The 19082-nt window shown below is 43.7% G+C and overlaps 2 protein-coding genes across 3 annotated transcripts in view; both read right to left on the bottom strand.

The window, feature by feature from the left end:
* LOC104457321 (TMV resistance protein N) overlaps positions 1–14665 on the bottom strand; it is a 33424-nt gene extending 18759 nt beyond the window's left edge. Inside the window, exon 1 of the mRNA XM_039300962.1 lies at positions 14330–14665. Coding sequence (XP_039156896.1) covers positions 14330–14643 — 314 coding nt within the window. The 5' untranslated portion in view covers positions 14644–14665. The remainder of the gene's footprint in view (positions 1–14329) is intronic.
* On the bottom strand, positions 14662–16680 carry LOC120287706 (membrane steroid-binding protein 2-like). Of its 2 annotated transcripts, none has more exons than XM_039300963.1 (2): positions 16190–16678; positions 14662–14793 (listed from the first exon to the last, which is right to left on the bottom strand). In XM_039300963.1, the coding sequence occupies exons 1-2, from the start codon at positions 16495–16497 to the stop codon at positions 14673–14675; spliced, it is 429 nt and encodes a 142-aa protein (XP_039156897.1). In that variant the 5' UTR covers positions 16498–16678; the 3' UTR covers positions 14662–14672. The 2 variants fall into 2 exon arrangements, with proteins under 2 accessions (XP_039156897.1, XP_039156898.1); XM_039300964.1 differs by having other exon boundaries at positions 14703–14798; positions 16190–16680.
* Positions 16681–19082: the final 2402 nt, after the last annotated feature.

The raw sequence follows: 19082 nt of genomic DNA, 5'->3' as shown, positions 1-19082 counted from the left end.
ACTCAAAGACAATGGGATACTGAGACAATTGCAAGCACCCAAACTCAAGGGACGACTCGAATAGGTCGAGTGTCAAGAAGAGAGTACCTGGACAGTGATAGGTACTTTAAGACAAATGGGGACAGGAATATGCTTACTTGGAAATATCTCTGATCTCTAAGAGTATGTCTGCTATTTGCACAATATGCACACATGATTGTATATGCAGTAAATTCATGAGTTTAAATAGGATTCATGCATGACAATTTTGTCAGTTTTGGCATCATCCGAATTCCACTGGGGAAAATTTGAAAGACAACCTTCATTCCAAATGTAGATGTCTTGAGCATGCCAAATGAGGGACTTTCAGTCTGAAAGGACTTTCCACTCTCTCTCATGGAAAAGGCTATCCTGACCATTGATGCATGATTTATAAGGATCACACCTCTCACTGTCATCATGTTAGCAGAGGTCCGAGTATTCTCGCAAGTGGTACGACTTTACCAATGTGAGAGGTCTTTGTTGAAATTGTGATGAAAACTTGGTCAATAGCTCATCAAATCGGACCGTCGAGGTCAAGGCTCATGAACGAAGTGCCGCATGATCATCTCCGGGTTTGCAAGTCGAGAATCCTGCGAAAAGAGATAGAGTAATCTTGCTCGTACTTCTTCGAGCGATGCTTATGCACATATGAAATCCTACATTAATTGAAGTGCCCCTAGTCGAAGAGACTTTTACAATGGGATGCAATGTAGACTTGATTCATGTGTAAAAGGTGAGAGCTGGTGATTGTCTTGGCATTTGTCACCAGTCTTTCTTCTCACTGTCAAATGGAGGTTCTATGGACCACAACAGCAACATTTTCTTGGTTGCATTTTTGGTGGGGGCATTGGCCTTGCTTTTACCAGGCACACTTGCTTTTTCATGCCCCTATTTTTATTCCAGTTTTTCATTTATGGGCATTGACCTTGCTTTTACCAGGTTTTGCTTTTTTATGCCCATGTTTTTTTCATTCTTGTTGCTTGAGAGCTGATCTTGACAAGTTCAAGCAAACGCCTTTGTTAGACTATTGAGTCTTCATCTTTTGCCGGCACTTTTGATTATGCTGCTCAAATGGCGTAGCTTACGCTTTGCCTCCACGTGAGGGTGAATTCTGAGACTCAATTGAGTTATATAATAGATACAAGTGCGTAAAGAAAGAATTGCTCTTCATGACTCTAGGGCACTTAAATTAATGCGAGTGTTCATATGCAATAAAGACACCCAAAGATTGATGCAAGTGCAAGCAAGAAAATTTCTATCTCTCTTCTCACCTTGTGATGCTGCTTCGCCTCCGATCTGCCCCAGTGTGAGGTGGTTCTTGACAGGGATAAGACAGAAATTTCATCAGTGTATGGGGCTCAATGGAGTGAGCGATGGAATGCCTCTCACTATTTTGGTTATCGTACCATTCGCAAGAGAACTCTTTACCCTGCAGCCATGGAATCTTCTGCACTCATCTCACAAGTGTATAGATGGGGGGACTGTGTGTAGGATATAGCTTGCTGTCATCATTCTGACGCGCCTCATCCAGCATGCTCAATCAATCTTGCATTCTTCACTTAGCTGTCTATTCTAATAATCCTCAGTGGAATCAGTGACTTAGACAGATAAAATCATCATGCAGAATTCATCTGGAAGTGATATGCAACATTTTGAATATGATGGAGTTTGAACTCTTCAAAACAAGTGAATGGTTTTGACTAAAAAAAGACCCTATTGACAACTTTAGGAATTAACATAATGGTGTTTCCAAATATGTTAAATTTTGAACATCAAAAGGGTTATTCGCAAATGGATGTCGATAGTTGTCCCTATTGATTAGGAATATGACACATAAAGGATTAGCCGGGGTTGGGGATCTGATCGGGCATCTCTGTTTTTGCCCCTACAGAAGAGAAGATGTACAAGTAGATCAATTAGTCGGCCAAAATCAAATGTGAGTTGAGGCCTGAAGATTTTCTGTCATTTGCTTTGGCGATTATTCAGGACGCCATTTCATTTAGGAGAGTTTGTCATGCCTCTCATTGATTATTATCTTTGTTTTTGACAGTCAGATAATCCTGCAACAAACAAGACATGCTTCTCATTGATTCGTTATCCTTGCTTTTGACAGTCAGGTGATCCTGCAACAAACAAGAGGGAATGTGTTAGTCATGAACTCTTTCAAGAGTCGAATAACTGGAAGCGATACAACTTTACCCTTCACTGGTTTGCAGATGATTGGATGGACCTGAAGTGAGATGGGGACACAAAGTCCTATGTCCCTTTCTTTGTTAGGTCACCTGTTCTCTCGTAATTTGCAAGTGCAAGAGAAGCAAAAAAAATTTATTATTTTTTTACCAAGCGGCTAACTGCCGCGTCGGGGATTCGAACCCCCGACTTCGGACCTTTTTGCTTCTTCCCAGATACCACTCGGCTAGAGGCGCCGACGGTGTCCGTAGGGCACTTCTTTTTTTATTTAACCGAACCGGCTCCTGGACGACACGTCCTTTCATACCAAGTTAGGTAAATCGATACGGGACATTTGATTTGTCCAAATTAACTATTAAGCTTGCTTCTTGAATCCTATGCTTCCTGTCAATAGAAGAAAATATGTCAAAAGTGAGTTCAGACCCTGGGAGTATTGGAAACGATACCAAATTACTCTTCTCCAAAGTTTGTATTTGCTGACTCCTAGGGATATTTGAATATCAATGACAGCCTTTTTGTCACGCCCCGACCCTCAGGCACGCACACATCCCTTACTCTTGGTCGATTTTAAAATGCGATATCCCAGGACTATGTATCGCCGACCCTTTCATTTTTAATAAGCAAATGCGGAAGCAATTATAAATCCCCAGACAATAAAGCAATGTGATAGAAAAGCAGGCCATACATTTTCTCACTGAAAATTCACAACTACAACTTTTTACATGCAAACAAGGTCTGACAAGACAGGATAGGATTTCGGTCCTCATCCGGGTCGTACTCGATGTCATACTCGGGGTCCTCCATGTACTCCTCTTCGGGTTCCTCAACAGGAATCTCCTCATCAGATCCATGCTCCTTAGGCTCCTCATCCAGGCCCTGAAATGGTTATTCAATAACCACTGAGACCACGTCTCAGCAAGTTCTACCTCCTAAGACCCGATTAGTAAACTAATACACCTTAGGGCTGCCTATGCACAACATAAGTCGAGGACTTACCTTGGCCTCGATTCCACCTGCATGTTAGCACAGATCATATAGGCACCCAAGAAATCACATCACAGATCGAAGCATCGATCTAATCGACTTAGTCGATTACATGTCAACAAGACCACTCACGGTCACTTTCATTCAATCGATCATTTCACAACATCAAATCAAGGCAATGAATCACATCAAATCACACTCAGATCGAATCATCGATCAATCGACTTAGTCGATTACACGCCAACAAGACCACTCACGGTCATTCCCATTCAATCAATCAATTCACCACATCAAATTAAAGCAAGGATCAATCGACCTAGTCGATTACATGTCGAACGAATCAATCCCCACGGTGGGATATTTAAAAGCTAGGCCACGTGCATTCTCGGGATGACATTCCAAGTCTCCGAGTTCACGTGCCTCGAACCTTGGGCCCACGTGCATTCTCTCGGGCGACCTTTTCGCCAAAGTGATGCATCAAGTCACCGAGCCACGTGCCCTTTTAGATGCCCGGGCCCACGTGCATTCTCTTAGGTGCATCTCACCAAAGCGATGCATCAATTCGCCGAGCCCACGTGCCCTTTTAGATGTCAGCCTCTGTCAACGAGCCACGTGCATTCTCTTAGGTGCATCTCACCAAAGCGATGCATCAATTCGCCGAGCCCACGTGCCCTTTTAGATGCCAGCCTCTGTCCACCGAGCCACGTGCATTCTCTCGAGCGACCTTTTTCGCCAAGGTGACATATTCAACCACTTTGAACTCACGTGCATTCTCCAGGTGACATTCCAATTCACCGGGCCCACGTGTCCTCTTTCAAGTGGTCACCAATCTACTTTCAACACCAATAACCAACGCCCAACGATTTCTCAATCAAATAATTAAATCAACTCAACAAAGCATTATAAATGCTGAATAACATACTTGGCCATCTACCAATCAATCATTCAATCTCAATCAATTCCAAATCAATTTAGGGTAAATCCCTAAAATATCACAATTTATTCAATTCCATACAACGTAGAGCTCAAATAAATAAACGAACTGTGCCACGACGATCAGCACGAGATTTTGGTCGTCGGCCATCAAAATCTTAATTTCCGAAAAATAAATAAATAATTAATTTCGAAAATTAAATAAATAAATACAATAATTCAATTTAGCACAATATAAAGCTCAATTAAATAAACAGATGCACCACGATCATCAGCATAAAATCCCGGTCACTAGCCATCCCAGTTGAATTTCCGGGAAATAAATAATTAAATAATTAATTTCGAAAATTAATAATTAATTCCTAAAAATACCACCTAGGCCCGAATCGCTTAATAAACACCCGATAAGGGACGGGAAAAATCCCAAGAAACATCCAATAAATACTATAGGCAATTCTCTATCTAATTACACTAACCAAACAACTAACATGCAATGTAATTAACTAATAATCACTAATCAATTATAATCTAACAACTAATTACACTTAATTAACACTAATCAACCTTTAAGCGTAATTAGCAAACTAAGAAGGCATTAGTGAGTAAAACTCACTCAAAACGACGGGCTCGACGCGATGATCAACTTTCCCCAAAGCGGGCCGAGCATCCGGGCTCGGGAAGGCGGCCAAAACGGGCCAAAACCCTCTGCGATACCCATTTCTCGCAACCTTACGCTTTTCGCTTTGGATGGGACGATTCCAAGGTCGATTGAGGCGGCCAAGGCGGGCGAGGGCAAGGCGGAGCTCCGCAAGGCGACGGTGGTCGGAGGTGGTCGGGCGGTGGCCGGAGGCGGGCGAGATGGGGGCGAGGGGGGCGGTGGCGGAGGCTGGACAGCTTGTTTGGACCCGGGCGGGCGGTGCACGGCGGCGAGCACGAGCGAGACGGTGACGAGGCAGCGTGCGGCGGCGATGGCAGCTCCGGCGCGATTGCAGCTCCTTCAAGCAGCGCCGATCGCTGCTTCTACTCTTGCTGGTCAGTTCTGTTCGAACCAGAGGGAGGAGAGGGGCGGACGCACGCGGTCAGCAGCTCGGCGGCGGCTCGGGTGCGCGAGCAGCTTCGGTGCTTGCGGGCGTGCGACGATGACGACGAGAGGCGACGATGGGCGGAGCTGCTGCTGCTGCTTCGGCTTCTTCGGCTCCCATGGCGTCGCACAACCAAAGAAGAAGATGGAGGAAGAGAGAGACAGCGACGGGAGAGAGAAGGGGAGAAAGAAAACCAAATTTTCTTTCTTTTTCTCTCACTCTCTCTCTCTCTTAGGTCAGCCATACGTGGGCCACCATGGCTGTCATCCACCCACATTTCAAGCCCAAAACTACCCCTTCTAGAAGCCTTTAAATAGGCCAAATGTAGGGGTAAGTGTGGCATACGAATTTTGCCAAGTTTTCTTTCCAATTTGAACCTTAATCCCACTTGAATCAAATCAAATTGACCCCCATTAATTTATTCAACACCTCATCATTCCAATTGGTATTTTCCCTACCAATATAGCCCACTTGCATCCTAATTTCACAATCCCTGGCTTCAACTGAACAACAACGGCCCTATTTATCCAATTGAAATTAGAACCCGAAAATCTGGATGTCACACTTTTCGTCTTGGCATAGTTTGACATTTCTTTCGATTGGCCTTCCTCACTTGTGACCATGTATGCGTGATTGCTGGTCGTTGATTCATCTTCAACGCCTTCCTTCTGTGGAATTTCTCCTTCTGTCTTTGACTATATGGCAATTGGGCAAAGTCATGTACCTCAAGCTTCTATGGAATTGATTAGATTTTCTCCTTGTTGACAGTAGCCAATTCAAGAGGAGAAATTCATTTTCTGTGCTTCTTGGCTTGTCAAAGCTGGAAATCCCATTGACGAAACCACATCATCTAGTTGCCCAGGCATGTTGTGGGGAAAGATGTTGCTATAACTTGAGAAGGAGTTGGGCAGGAGCAAGGTGGAGTGTACAGAGCTCTTTGGGAACGGCTTGATTTCAACCGTATGCCTGTACCTATTACGTCCTCTTTCCGTTTCTGTAAATAGAAGAGAAAGGACATCATTTCCAAATTATATTCAGAGAATAAGACTTACCCTCTTTTGGTGTAGGATGATTCTTTCTATTTGCCCCACTGTCTTCTTGGAAGAGTGTCTTTGAATTCGGTGAGTTCACATGATGTGCCAGCTTCAAATGCCCCCTATCACACTAAGTCAAGGGGGATGTGGATGATATTCTGAGACACAAAGTGAGTGAATCAGAAAGACAAATATGATTAAATCTAACATCTTGTTTTGACGAAAGCTTTTGGTGATGAAGTGCTTTTTGTTTTCAAAATATGTATTCGGGGGGAGAAAAAGCATGAGGAAGCCCAGCCCTCAGTATTCTTCTTGGATAATATTTTCTTTTCATGGTTGGATAACATCACTGGGCCGGTTTGGGATACCGCCTCATGCTTTCAAAACAAAATATTAGAACTGTACATTAGATTACTTGGAATGGAAAATACAAAGTAGCACACTAGACGGGATAAGAAATATGAAATTATAAAAACAAGCAACACCCATGAAAACTCCTATGAAAAGGAGCACTTTGATAGTGCTGGTTTTGAAATCAAGCGCCTTTGAGTTCCTCGCCTCCAGTAGACTCGAAGTATTCGCATGAGAGGACCACTTCATTGAAGCTACGGAAATGCAACCCATGCAACCAACAGCGATGCTTGCGGGTAAAGCTCCTATGAACAGCTTTATCATTTCTTCTTCGGCCAGCTGAGGGTAGGTTTGCATCATAAAAGCTTCCCACCTCCTTGCATATGCTCGAAAATCCTCCATTGGTCTTCTTCTAAAGTGAACCAAGTTCTCGCAAGACAGTTCAACTCCAATCTGGTGCTGTCGATGCGGGAATGCGAAGACAGCTCATTCCAATCTCTCATGAGGTAGATGTCTCTGTGATGAACCATTGTAATGCAGATCCCGTAAGACTCTCTTGGAAGGCCTGAGTTGTGAATGACATCGGGCTATAGTACCGACTCATTTCAGCATGGATGTACTGCAAGTGGGCCACGGGGCAAGTCATGCCGTTATACTTGCGGAGATTAGGTATCCACATCTCTCCGGGGGTCATGATCCTACAAGCGCAAGACAGGCTTGATGTATCTTGGTTAGGCCCTTTGGTTTTCCCACTTTGCATATCGTTGTAGTGGTGAAGTTTTTTGTTTTAGGGAAGTTGGATTCTACCGAGATTACCCCATTGCTTTCTTCTTGGTCAAAATTTCCGAATGAGGATGAAGTATTGAAGCTATCCTCATGGTCAGAGGACGAGCTTAGCACTTCGTTAGGATCATAGCGGATAAAGACGTATGCTTCCTCTTTTGACGGACCTTCATCCCCGGATGAGAGTAGGAAATAGTTATACGATAAATCGTCAGTTTCATTGTCGAAATAACGCTGGAAGTCCTTGGGATTGTATTCTGGAGCCGGGAAGTCTTCAGGGTTGTACTCTAGGGGATGGTAGCCTTCAAAGCTGTATTTGGGAATGCTCGAAGCTTTGGTGCGGTGGCTCGTCGGCGGATGCTGAATTGATCTGCTTAGGCTTTCTTTTCTTGGCCCTTGGTCCAGATCTTTTGAGTAGGGCCCTTCGTTTTGCCAGCTCGATTCTGTCAAGGGAAGTGAGAGACATTAGAGTTTCACTGTTTGATTCACTTTCCAGGTTGATAGGGGTTGGTATTCTTTAGACCCTAGCTCTTGGAGTAAGCTTGGGGAGTCGTCCGGTCGTGCCGGTCTTGAATAGGCTCGTGTCTTTGATCTCGTACAAAGGCTCCTTGCCTTTCCTAGTGGGAAATTTTCCAGTAACAGGGTGTTGTTCAGCTGCCCATTTATCATGCAAGGCTTCATTGACATGCTCTTCTCCTATCTCAGCAACTAACGGTTCCTCGTGCTCCGTGATCATCAGTTCTTCGTAGGGCAAGGCTATGTCAGGGCTGATGTCAATATCATATTCTTGGTAAAAAAACATGAATTAGTTCCTCCAGGTTTTAAGGGGACTAATCTTCCGACAATGTACCATCGCAAGGCGGGGCCGATCAAGCTCGATTGATATGATTGAATCATCCTTCGAACCGAGTAGGCACGCAAGTAAGTCTCTGGGCGAGAGGTATCAGCATACCTTTCGCATTCGGGTGCTTTGAGTTTTCGGGGATCTCAATCTTTGGTGTAATTGGACAGGTCCATGGGATTCGCTCCCTGGTGGCTTAACTTTTCATGATCCTTTCAAGCTGTCTATGGTGCGCTATTTTCTGGCAAATTTGCGGGCGTCATGACGGTGTTTGAGGCAACTATAGAGTTGGGCTCAGCTTGAGTGGATTTCATTTGTCTCGAGAGTTGTTGAAGGACAATGGACATCTGTCCCACGCCGTCTTCAATGTTAATGAGACGATTTTGTACATCATTCTGATCGGGTCCTATTGCATGAGGCCATTCATGAGCGATTGGTGGCCGGCGATTCATAATTACCTGTTCGTTGCGAAAACAATGAATGAGCATGAAAGTAAACAAAGATTGACCCATGGCAATGGTCTAACTGCTTTTTTATTTATCAAAAGAGGATTTATAGACTGCCAACTCCTAACATCTAGAACTTGAAATTGAAAAGACGAGGATGAAATACTAGATATTAAACAAGAGTCCCTAAACAATGGGACAGGAACTTTCACACTATTTACACTAAGGGGCACATGATTGCCAATTTATATGCGACGGGGAGCCTTGTTCTTGCGAGAACGCCTGCTTCCTTGAATCGGGCTCGAGGTGTGCATCCGTCCATTCCTAAATCCCTCTCCATGAGCTCCGCTTTGCTCGTCCGGGGCTGCTCTCGCCGATTGAGTGAGGGACTGATGGCTTCCATCTTGTCGGGATACAATGGTTGTGGATGTAGGACATAGAGGCGTGGTGTGCTTTTTCTTCTCCCTCAAGCCCTTCAGGTACCACGATCCTTTTACGATGGCACTTGTTCCATGCTTCTTCATAAATGTCAACCATGTATTCAAAATTTTGATGAGTGAAGAGAAGTGGAGGGGTCCTCTTCTTGAAAGATGGCGGGATGCTGAAGGGCTCCATCTTGTCGTGCCACCCGTTGTGGGAAATAGGAAAAAGCACCGGTGAGGCCAAGCGGCGGAATTGGATGGCGGCGCTTGAAAGCAAAGCGAGCTCTCTTTTCATAGAACCAACCAGCACACCATTGGAATGCCTCGGGAGCCGAGTCTCTTAGGAAATTTATCCAATTTAAACAGCTTTGATTGGGAATGTATGGTCCTAAAACCATAAATTTTTGTAATGGATTTTCGAAGTCATTCATTCCAGATGATTGCATGAAGCCTTGGAATTCGCTTAGGTGAGAAAAGAACTAGACTTGTAAAATTTCAGGAGAGGCTCGCATGATTTTCTCCGTGTTGTCTTTAAAACGATTAAAGGACAAGAATGTTTGAGTTAAAATCATATTGACATAATTTTGCCCCCTCAAGATTTGATCAACTATCCATGCCATCTTAGGACTTATTACATTTCTTTGATGGGGAAAATGATGAACCCAAAAAAAGCCCGGGAGGAAAATCTCGCTTTTTTTTGGGTCATAGGCTGATTTTGAAAACAGGCATTCATGAATTCTAGTGGGCAGGTATTATGGTTGCCTTCAAGAATTTGTCTCATGACATGGATTTCAGTTCCTAAAAGTCGCGCTAACCCTTGCCACGGGAGGAAGCCTGTCGATGGCCTAACAAGCTTTTCTCGAGAGGCATTCCAGTGATGATGCTGTATTCTTCGAGTTGGGGTTAGCTCAAACCCACCAAACATAAAAGTAGTTGTTTTCAAGCACCAAAAATGTGCCATGGCCTGTATGACTTCGGGACGAACAGTGATTTGAATCAACGATAGGAGATGACCGATTTTGGCTTTCACGCGCTCTTGGGCAAGCTGATCCAATTGACCCCACCATATGAAGAGCTCTGCCTTGGGAGTAGGAATGAACTGGATATCGTCTTTCCCCATCGCATATAAACTGGGACTTGAAAAGCTTATCCTAAATTGCCATGGGCCAAATAAAAAAACTGAGTAAAAGAAAAGAAACTACTTTTGCCTTTTAAAGAAAAATGGCAAGCACAAAGACAAGCACATGGTACGTGCGGCTCGATTTCTAACTGAGAAGGATTGGTGAGATTAAAAGGATATCCGCCCGTCGCAGTCTCGCGTTAGCAGCATACCCTCTATTCTCGGCTAAGAAATTCGGGAAAAGAAAGGCAACCTCTACATCGCAGTCTCGCGTTCGAGGTCGTATCTTTCTTAACACCATCCTAGAAATCCTATGGCGGCCCAGGTCCGACGGCCGGGTTGTGTGTGCCATGTGTAGTGCTAAAACATTTAAGGATGCGCAGCAGTTTATAATCACAAAACATTTTATTTTAACAGAATAAAAAAACTTTAAGCTATTACCCTGCACAAAAGAAAAACCCAAGTCAGCAAAGTATTTAAACAAAGATAAAATGGCCTAAGTCCTCAAAATCCCAGCGAGTCGCCAAGCATCGCGACCTCTCTCTTTTCGGCTCCCGCAATCGGGTACGAGCGCCTAAGGAAGGCTAATGGCTTGGCTGAAATTAATTATGCTGGACTCTCCCAAGTCCACCAATTCACGACTTTAATAGTCTGAGTTTTTAACCTGTAAATCAATTTTTAAAATGGAGTCGCCACTAATCGATTTGGGGTGGGTTGATTAGAAACCCAAGTGAAGTATCGGGAGAAATACTCACTCCTGCGCAACCAGAGAAATTAGGATCGGGGACTTGATTACACTAGTTAATCACTAATGCCCTTTCGGTACCTAATCTTGTTTAAACCTCAAGGTTTTTTTGGATTTTCGAGGGATTTTCCATGCATTTTGGGAGGAAAAACATTTTTGAGTCTTTTCTAATTTTTTGGACACAAAAGAATTTTTTTGGGATTTTTTGGTATTTTGGAAAAATACAAGTCTTTTGGCCTTTTCTGAATTTTTTTGGCTTTTTTTTGGATTTTTGGCATTTTTAGGAAAATATGGAATATTTTTCATTTTCGGAAAATAAAATATTTTTGGATATTTTTGTTTTTTTGGAAAATAAATTATTTATTTATTATTAAAATATTATTTAAAATAAAATAAAATTTAAAAAGCTGACCGGTCGGATCCGCGGGTTGGGTCCGACCCTGGCCAGCACTTTTTTTTTTTAAAAAAATTTAAAAACGACGCCATGGCGGGCGTTTGGGGCGCCCGGCTGGCCCGACGACTCCGGCTCCACGACCCGCTCCGGCTCGCAACCCGGTTCCTTTGGAACCCTACCCGACCCGGATCCGGCACACGACCCGACTTGCAGCTGCCCCCGGATCGCAAACCCTACTCGATTTTCCGGTCCGGATCGCCGCGACCGGAAAATCGCAAACCGTAGGGTTTGCGTAATCCGCGCGCCCGGGAGGAGACCCCAAGCGATACGACGGCGACCATGGCACGGCGGTGACGGCGACGATGATGGGAACCACCACGACGGCGACACCGATAGAATGGGGTTGCGATGGGTGGGCGGCGCGGCTTTTACCTTTTCTTGAACGGAGGCGATGACGGCGACGGCAGAGCATATCTACGACGGTGGCGGCCACGGCGAGGGCAGGCCGATGGCGATGACCGCGGCGGACGACGGCGGCGTCAATGGGTCTGACGGTCGATCCGCCAGATCCGCGCCGAGTTACCTTCTCTCTCCCTCGGGCTCGCCCTTCGAGCTCCCAAAGTCTCTCGGGGACCCCTCCGAGCTCACCATGCCACGGCCGGCCGGAACTCGAGCTCCCCGAAGTCTCTCAGGGGACCCCAAGCCTCGGCTGGCCTCTCTCTCTCTACCTTTGCCTTTGGATCTGGGCTTGCTCATCCTCGGCTCCCCTTCTGAAGTCTCTCAGCAGGAAGCTCGAAGCTTTGCAGCCTTCGATCGTTCTCGGCGTGCCCTTTGCCGTCGTCGGGGAAGCTCTATTTATAGGCGAGGAGGCGGCCGGTCGATGGAGCTTCGACCGCCGGTCTTCGCATGCCGAACGGCCTCCGCCGGCCGAACCGGCGTCCCATCCGAGCTCCTCCAACAAGGCGTGCTCAGCATTGAAGGAAGCTGATGATGGCGCTTGAGATCTGTCTCTTCCGGCCGACGTCGGCCTACACTCCTCGGCCGTAGGTTGTCCTTCGCGTGCGTGAGTTGCAGAGGCGGAGGGGAAGAAGAGGGAAGAAGGAAGAAGAAGAAGAGAGAGGGGGCCGGGGCTGGAGGAGAAGGAGGCTGGGCTTGGGCCAGCGAAAAGGAGAGAAAAAGGAGGGGGCTGGGCCTTGCTACCAATTTTTGTTTTCTTTTGTTTTTATTGATTTTTTTGTTGTTTTTGTTATTTATTATTTATTATCTAAAAAAAGGAAAAATAAAAGAAATAAGGCTTAATCAAAATTTAGGTGTCAACAATGATGAAAGGAAATAAAGTATGTCTTAACAGATATGGGTAATCAACAACTTGCAGAACCAAACAAAACCAAGAGAAACATAAAAACGCAGTGAGACATTATTTTTATCACTAAAGCCACTGAAATCGATTTCTTTAATGCTGTCCTAGATATGCAATAGGCAACAAACAAAAGTATTATCTGCGTGGTGATGGAAGAATTTTCATCATCATTCTCAAGGGTTATATGAGCTTTAAATAAAAAGAAGTCCAAGAGAGAAAAATGAGGGAGTAATCGACCTGCCCACTAAGTTTCTGGCCTAGAGAACAGAGCTTATGTTTCAGGGCTGATGATTCTGAAGTCTGGAAGATCTCCCAAACCCAAGATCAGCGCCTTGAAGAGAAGGGAACGAGATAATCACGCCCAATTTGAAAGAAAAGGCCCAAGGTCAACCTCCAGATGGAGTGGTTACTACGTCACCCATTACGTCAGCAGCACTAGACGTGAAAAAAACTAATTTTCCAAGAAGAAGAGAAAATGCATGGATGAGAAGCGTTTAGATAAGACTGAAAAGATTCAAATGGACAAAACGGGTACAAAACCACTAGAAAAGAAATTTGCATGATCAAGATTTTACAGAAAAAATGTTGCATCAATGAAATTTGTCAAGAAGAGGCACAAAAGAAATTCCTCGTGGGTTAGACGGGGTATAATGTCTTATATGTATAGGCGAAGGCAGCTCACTTGTGTTCTTGTCCGCTTGTAAATGTAGAAGTAAGCTGGCAACATCGTACAAGCACCAGCTTTTGTATGTATATAGCGGATCCCTCCAGTTGAAAGGAGAGGCGAAATAAGAAGAGAAAGCTTTCTTTACAATTCTTAATCTCTAAATGATTTTAGTCTTGGTCTGCAAGTGATGAGTGATAGCTCGAAACCTCAACAAGAAGCAGAGGCATTTCAGCAGTACGAAAGACCCTCCAACTGACAGTAAATGGAGTGGAACAGGGGAGTGCAAACTTCGTATTCTTACTGCTCGTCCGAATTGGAAAGCCAAAGTCCACGAAAATATACTTCTATAGATTTTTGAGTTAAATCTTTTTTAAGGGAATCTGTCATCTAGCATTATGGTTTTTGATATTGAAGAACCTATTATATTTGAATATTGTGCAACTTTTCTTCTAACAAATATCTCAATTTGCCACGCCCCCCCCGCGGCGGGTCATGTCCCTGCCACCATGATGTGCCCATCACCGCTGCGCCCACTTTCCTCTGTCATGGAAGACAGGAAAGTCTCAGCCATAAGAGCCAGCCTCAGGCGACCACTGCCCGAGGGTAGCGACCACCGATCTGGGCTTGAAACCACAGATCATAGGTTAAAAGCCACTTGACACAGAGAGATGGAGAGGGGCTGAGGTGATTCGGCTGGGGTGGTGTTGGGACGTGAGCAATCGGACGGCATGTCGAGAATCAGTGGAGGCTCAGAGAGGACGAACGGCTCGCACATGGTGCTCTGTTTCGTGTTCTGTGTTAAGTTTTTCTGTGCTGTGTGACTGTTTAATGAGCATGCTTCTCGTGCGATAGAGATGGGGCAAATTACGCCTAACCATATAGGATCCCAAACCTTAGAGAAAATCAAGTGTCAAAAGAAATAAACTAATTGAAGTAGCAGAAGAGTTGTCACGTACTCATTTTCAGTAACATGCCATCCAGACAAGCTACCAACGTTTGAAAGAGCTTTTTTCCATCTCTTTACTTTCTCTGAATCCTTCCCAAAGTTGACCTCATGCTCGGCCATAGCTTTTCCATAACTCTGTCTGTCCCCTTTCCCTGGTGTTCTCACTTCTCTAGGTTCCACTTTGTAAAACACCGGAAAGACTACTAGGTTTCTTTGCTCCTTGCACTCCATGATTTCTGCAAGCTCATCCAAACACCACTTTGATGAGGCGTAGTTCTCGGAGAAAACTACGATGGCGATTTGCGATTCCTTGATTGCCTCCATAAGTGCAGGTGATATTTGCTCTCCCTTCCTCAATTCTTCACTATCGATGTAAGTGTTAATTCCTCTCTGGTCAGAGCTATGTAGAGATGACCAAGAAAGTTATTGTGGACGTCTGTGCCTCTGAAACTTAGGAAGACATCGTAACTCCTTCTATGCTTGGAAGAAAAAGAAGTCATTAGAATCAGGAAACGGAAGTGATTAACAGTGAGCAGTGAGTTGCGTAAAATTTGGTACTTTCTTAGCGTAGTCTGTTCACCATTTGATCTTCTCTATATACGGTCGATATTCAGATGCATTGCTTGCTTTTCGTGTGGGTCGACAAAGAATATTTTAAGGAAAGTGCTTAAGGATGAGCCGACACGTTAGCATCGGACTGCACTTCAGGCACGAGTGTTGACAATGTGCCCCTTAAACTTTTCTTCATGGATGGGCCAAAAAAAAAAAAAAATTTCTTCATGATAGATCACAATTGCCACATTAGTTAGATGTGTCTTCGCCACATATCTTTGTTCATTGTTGAACTTTTTGCTAAATTGAATGTTAATAAATTTGACTACTCAACATAGGATAGATTTCTATGACCATAGTATCATACCATCCTAGTTAAAGGCCAATTTTCTGATTGATTGATTGGTTTGGCTTCGGGGAAATGATTTCTATTTTTTCAACCCTTCATTTTCTTTCTATTATATGGATAATGAAGTGTTGATCTTATTAAAAAACACTCTGCTGTGGCTATATGCTAAATATGTGAGTGATGATCGATGCACCTCAAGATTAGTCGACCAGACACTAATCGATTCATTAATCAATTAATATCTCGTCATTATACTGAAAAAAGGTGCTATGAGATCTGTGGTGGCACCACGTACGTCAATCTTTGTTAAATGTGAAGTGAAAGGGGTCCACGAATGTTATTGAACTATGTGTTAGACTCTAGATACCCCGGGACTTGAAGTCTAACCACAAGATAGGCCATATATTACTTATTCTTAATAAATATATCAAACTGAACAAGACATACATATTCAGATACATGTTGGAAGTTATAATTAAAAAAGAAAAAAGAAGGCTATTGGGTTCAGGCTAAAAAATTATTGAAGACACGAAATTTAAAGTTCATGTTGCAAATAGAAACTTCAATTGCTAGAGCATGGAAGTCGTTCCATCATTACACAAGGAAGTGAAATTAGAGATAACATGAATGTGGGGCATAACTCTTCAGCACATGATTGTCAAACTCTACTCCCATTTTATTAACCAGGCTTTTAGATCCCGCAAAAAAGGGTAATTTGTTGCATAAATTTGATCGTGTGTGGACGAATGGATCTCCACCATTTTTTTAAGCTTCCCATAGAACATTTCATCGCAGCGTTAACTTCGCACGTGAATAGAGAGTATGTCGCAATCAACGAATTCATTTAGAATTAGCCTAAGAAGACAGTGATGATCCGATCCATAACCCACGAGTACCACAGGAAACAATCGAAATCGCGCGATGAGCATAACAATTTCATCCGATACTAAGAAGAAGGTCGCAGCAAACCTGCTCTGAGAGACATCGTAGATCTGCCCCCTGTTGGCCATCAAGAGAGACTTCTTGGGGTCGGTGCCGTCGTACTGCTTGAGCTCGTCCTCGGAGGTCTCGACAAGCTGAACACGAGGAGCGAGAGGCTTCATCTGCTCCTGGTAGTTCCTCGGCCTCTGGTGGCGGTGGGATAACGACCCGAAGAGGCCGGACACGACATAGTAGACGGCGAGCCCAAGGGCAAGGATGGTGAAGAAAGTCGCTGGGGACAGGCCCGTGGAGGCGACGATGGATTCTTTGAGGGTCTCCCACAGTTGCAGAGCCATCGCCGAAGAGCTTTGGCAGACAGAGAGAGAGAGAGAGAGAGATTCTAGTGTCGTCGATTCGGAGGCGACGGGTTTGGTCTGAAATTGGGTGCGCACGTAAAGACAGGCAAATGTTTTTATTTATGCAAATGGAATAACGCCTTGAAACTTGTTATTCCATTTTCCACAGTGATCCTACTGATCTAAAATCACCCTTTTCAACAGCTATTTACCTATTCAACGTGTGGAGGAAGCTTCAACGGCTGTACGTTCGTGTCAAAGTAGGAGTTGAAGGTGGCCGAGGGATCAAATCGCTCTAAAACTAAAACTTGTTCGTACTTCTTGTACTTTTTAATATATATATATATATACATTACTTGTGAAATAAGAGGTGCTGGTGTAGTCATTTTAAGAGGCGTATTTTCAGCGTAGAGTGAAGTAAGGTGTACCTGTAGAGTGAGCTATAATCCTTCAGTGTAGAGGCAATTTCCTTTGTAAATGTAAATATTGTTAAAGACTTCAGGGATTACCAAAGAGCTCATCACTTGAAGTAAGAAGTGAAAAACAAAGGAAGATAATTTGCTGGAGAGCTCTCACGTGAAGACAATTTCGTGCTAATTTCACTCTAAGGTAATTTGCCAGAGAGCATGAGAAATTGTAAAAATTGCTAATTAAATGTATTTGTCTCATTCTCAACCCAACTTATCATGTATTTCATTCCAATATTTCATCCTCTATGGATGGCAACATATCTTTCGCATCGTTGATCTTAGCTTCTCAAGAATTTGTATAGTAGCTAAGCAATTGTTTAGATTTTTTTTTTTTTTTTTTTTTTTTTTGTGACTCGAGAAGCGTTGTATAGCCAGCAGCCGGCGGCGTAAACCCGATGTGATCCGCAGGAACCCACCTCCCACGGGTCGCAGGTAAGTCGCGCAAATGACGAGGTAGGGAGTTGAACTCTGACATTGCGGGTGGCCAGCATACAACTCCACCATCTCTGCCACCAACGGGGTGGGTAAAAACCTTTTTAGATTTTGTGCTTATTAAAAAAAAAAAAAAACTCATCGTGTCTTTAAAAGATGAGTCAAGAAATAGATTTTCAAAATGCATACCATATACAATTTTGTTATTTTCTCATTAACTGATTTTGATATTTTTAAGTATCCATCTTGTATTTAAGAATGGTATGACGGATTCATATGCATTTTTGCATTATTTTGTCGAGATGTGAATATGCCTGGGCTAACTTAAGTTGCATTTATTTAAGTGCATTTACTTGTCAGATTTGAATTTATTTTTTTATCTATATGATTATCTTTCTTGAAAAAAAAAAATGCAGAGAGGTTAATGGTCTGTGCTTTGCTTTGTAATACACTTGATGATGATATATGGAAGATTCCGGCCAACGAGCTTGGTAAATACTAGTGTTGTTCGACATTCACCCTAAAAACTTTTCCGGAGAGGTAACAGTTGCACCACTCTTTTTACCAGCCATTTTGACGAAGACAGCTTTGAAAGCCAATAAGGGCATGTTTGGCAACGTGCCAAACAGTGTTTGATTCTGATTTTTTGTTCCTAGAATCAGTTTGGGACGAGAATCGCGTTTAGCAAAATTTTTGTTCCCGGAAATAGATTGGGAAGAGAATTGAGAATAAAAAAAATTTGATTCTTCGTCCGAGAATCAAAAGAGTAAAACTCTCATTCTTCCCTTCCGTCATCCCGCGATTGCCGTCCGCCACCGCTTGCCACCGTCCGCCGCCGCTCGCCATCCGCCGTTGATCACCGGTCCGGCGAGCTCGCCGGAGGCTCACCAGGCCAGGGCGAAGTCCGGCGAGCTTGCTGGAGGCAAGCCCAACCACCGGCGAGGCTCGCCCTGCCCCGCCGGTGGCCAATCCGACCTCGCCCAACCATTGATGTGTTAACAATGGTTAGTTGAGTTTGTTTTTCCTATAAAAAGAGGATAAACTCACTATCCAGGGTAATAATGTACACTACCAATACCTACTATATGCTCAAAGTTAAATGAAAGAATGAATTCATATTAATTGTAAAAAGGACAATAAACAGCATAAGATAATTTGTTGTTTGATCTGTTCAACATCAAAAGACTTATGTTGATGGAGCTTCAAATCATGGGATGCCTTCCCCTTCAGATGTTTCATGGCCCACTGAAACTCCAAACACCAACTTTGTAATTGCCTCTGGATATGGTAGTCATCCCGTTCAAGAATTGAACTCTTGTCCCACTCAAATCTATACTAATTTCGCCGCTAGGGAGCCAAGATACTGCAGTGCCGAGAAAAACAACCAGATGTCACCGGCGAGCATCATGAGAAGCCCAATCTTGATCATGGAGTAAAAGAAGCTGATCAAGAACCCAACACCTACTCGCACCTCATTGCCTCACCTGGTCCTTGATTACTTTTCTGCCCACTTTACTCTAATTTGGTCTTGACATCTCCGACATGCAAAATTGCTTTTCTTCAATCATTTATTTATTTTCTTTAATGTAAGATCGTGAGCTAATGAATCAATTATATGTTACTCACATTGACATTAAAAACCTCTTAAATGAGATGTGGTAAAAAATGGGAACCAAAATGTGA

Source organism: Eucalyptus grandis, chromosome 8 (genome assembly GCF_016545825.1).
Source record: "Eucalyptus grandis isolate ANBG69807.140 chromosome 8, ASM1654582v1, whole genome shotgun sequence".
NCBI classification, from domain to species: domain Eukaryota; kingdom Viridiplantae; phylum Streptophyta; class Magnoliopsida; order Myrtales; family Myrtaceae; genus Eucalyptus; species Eucalyptus grandis.
The sequence above is the reverse complement of the archived record's forward strand: the minus strand, read 5'-3'. Positions and strand labels throughout refer to the sequence as shown.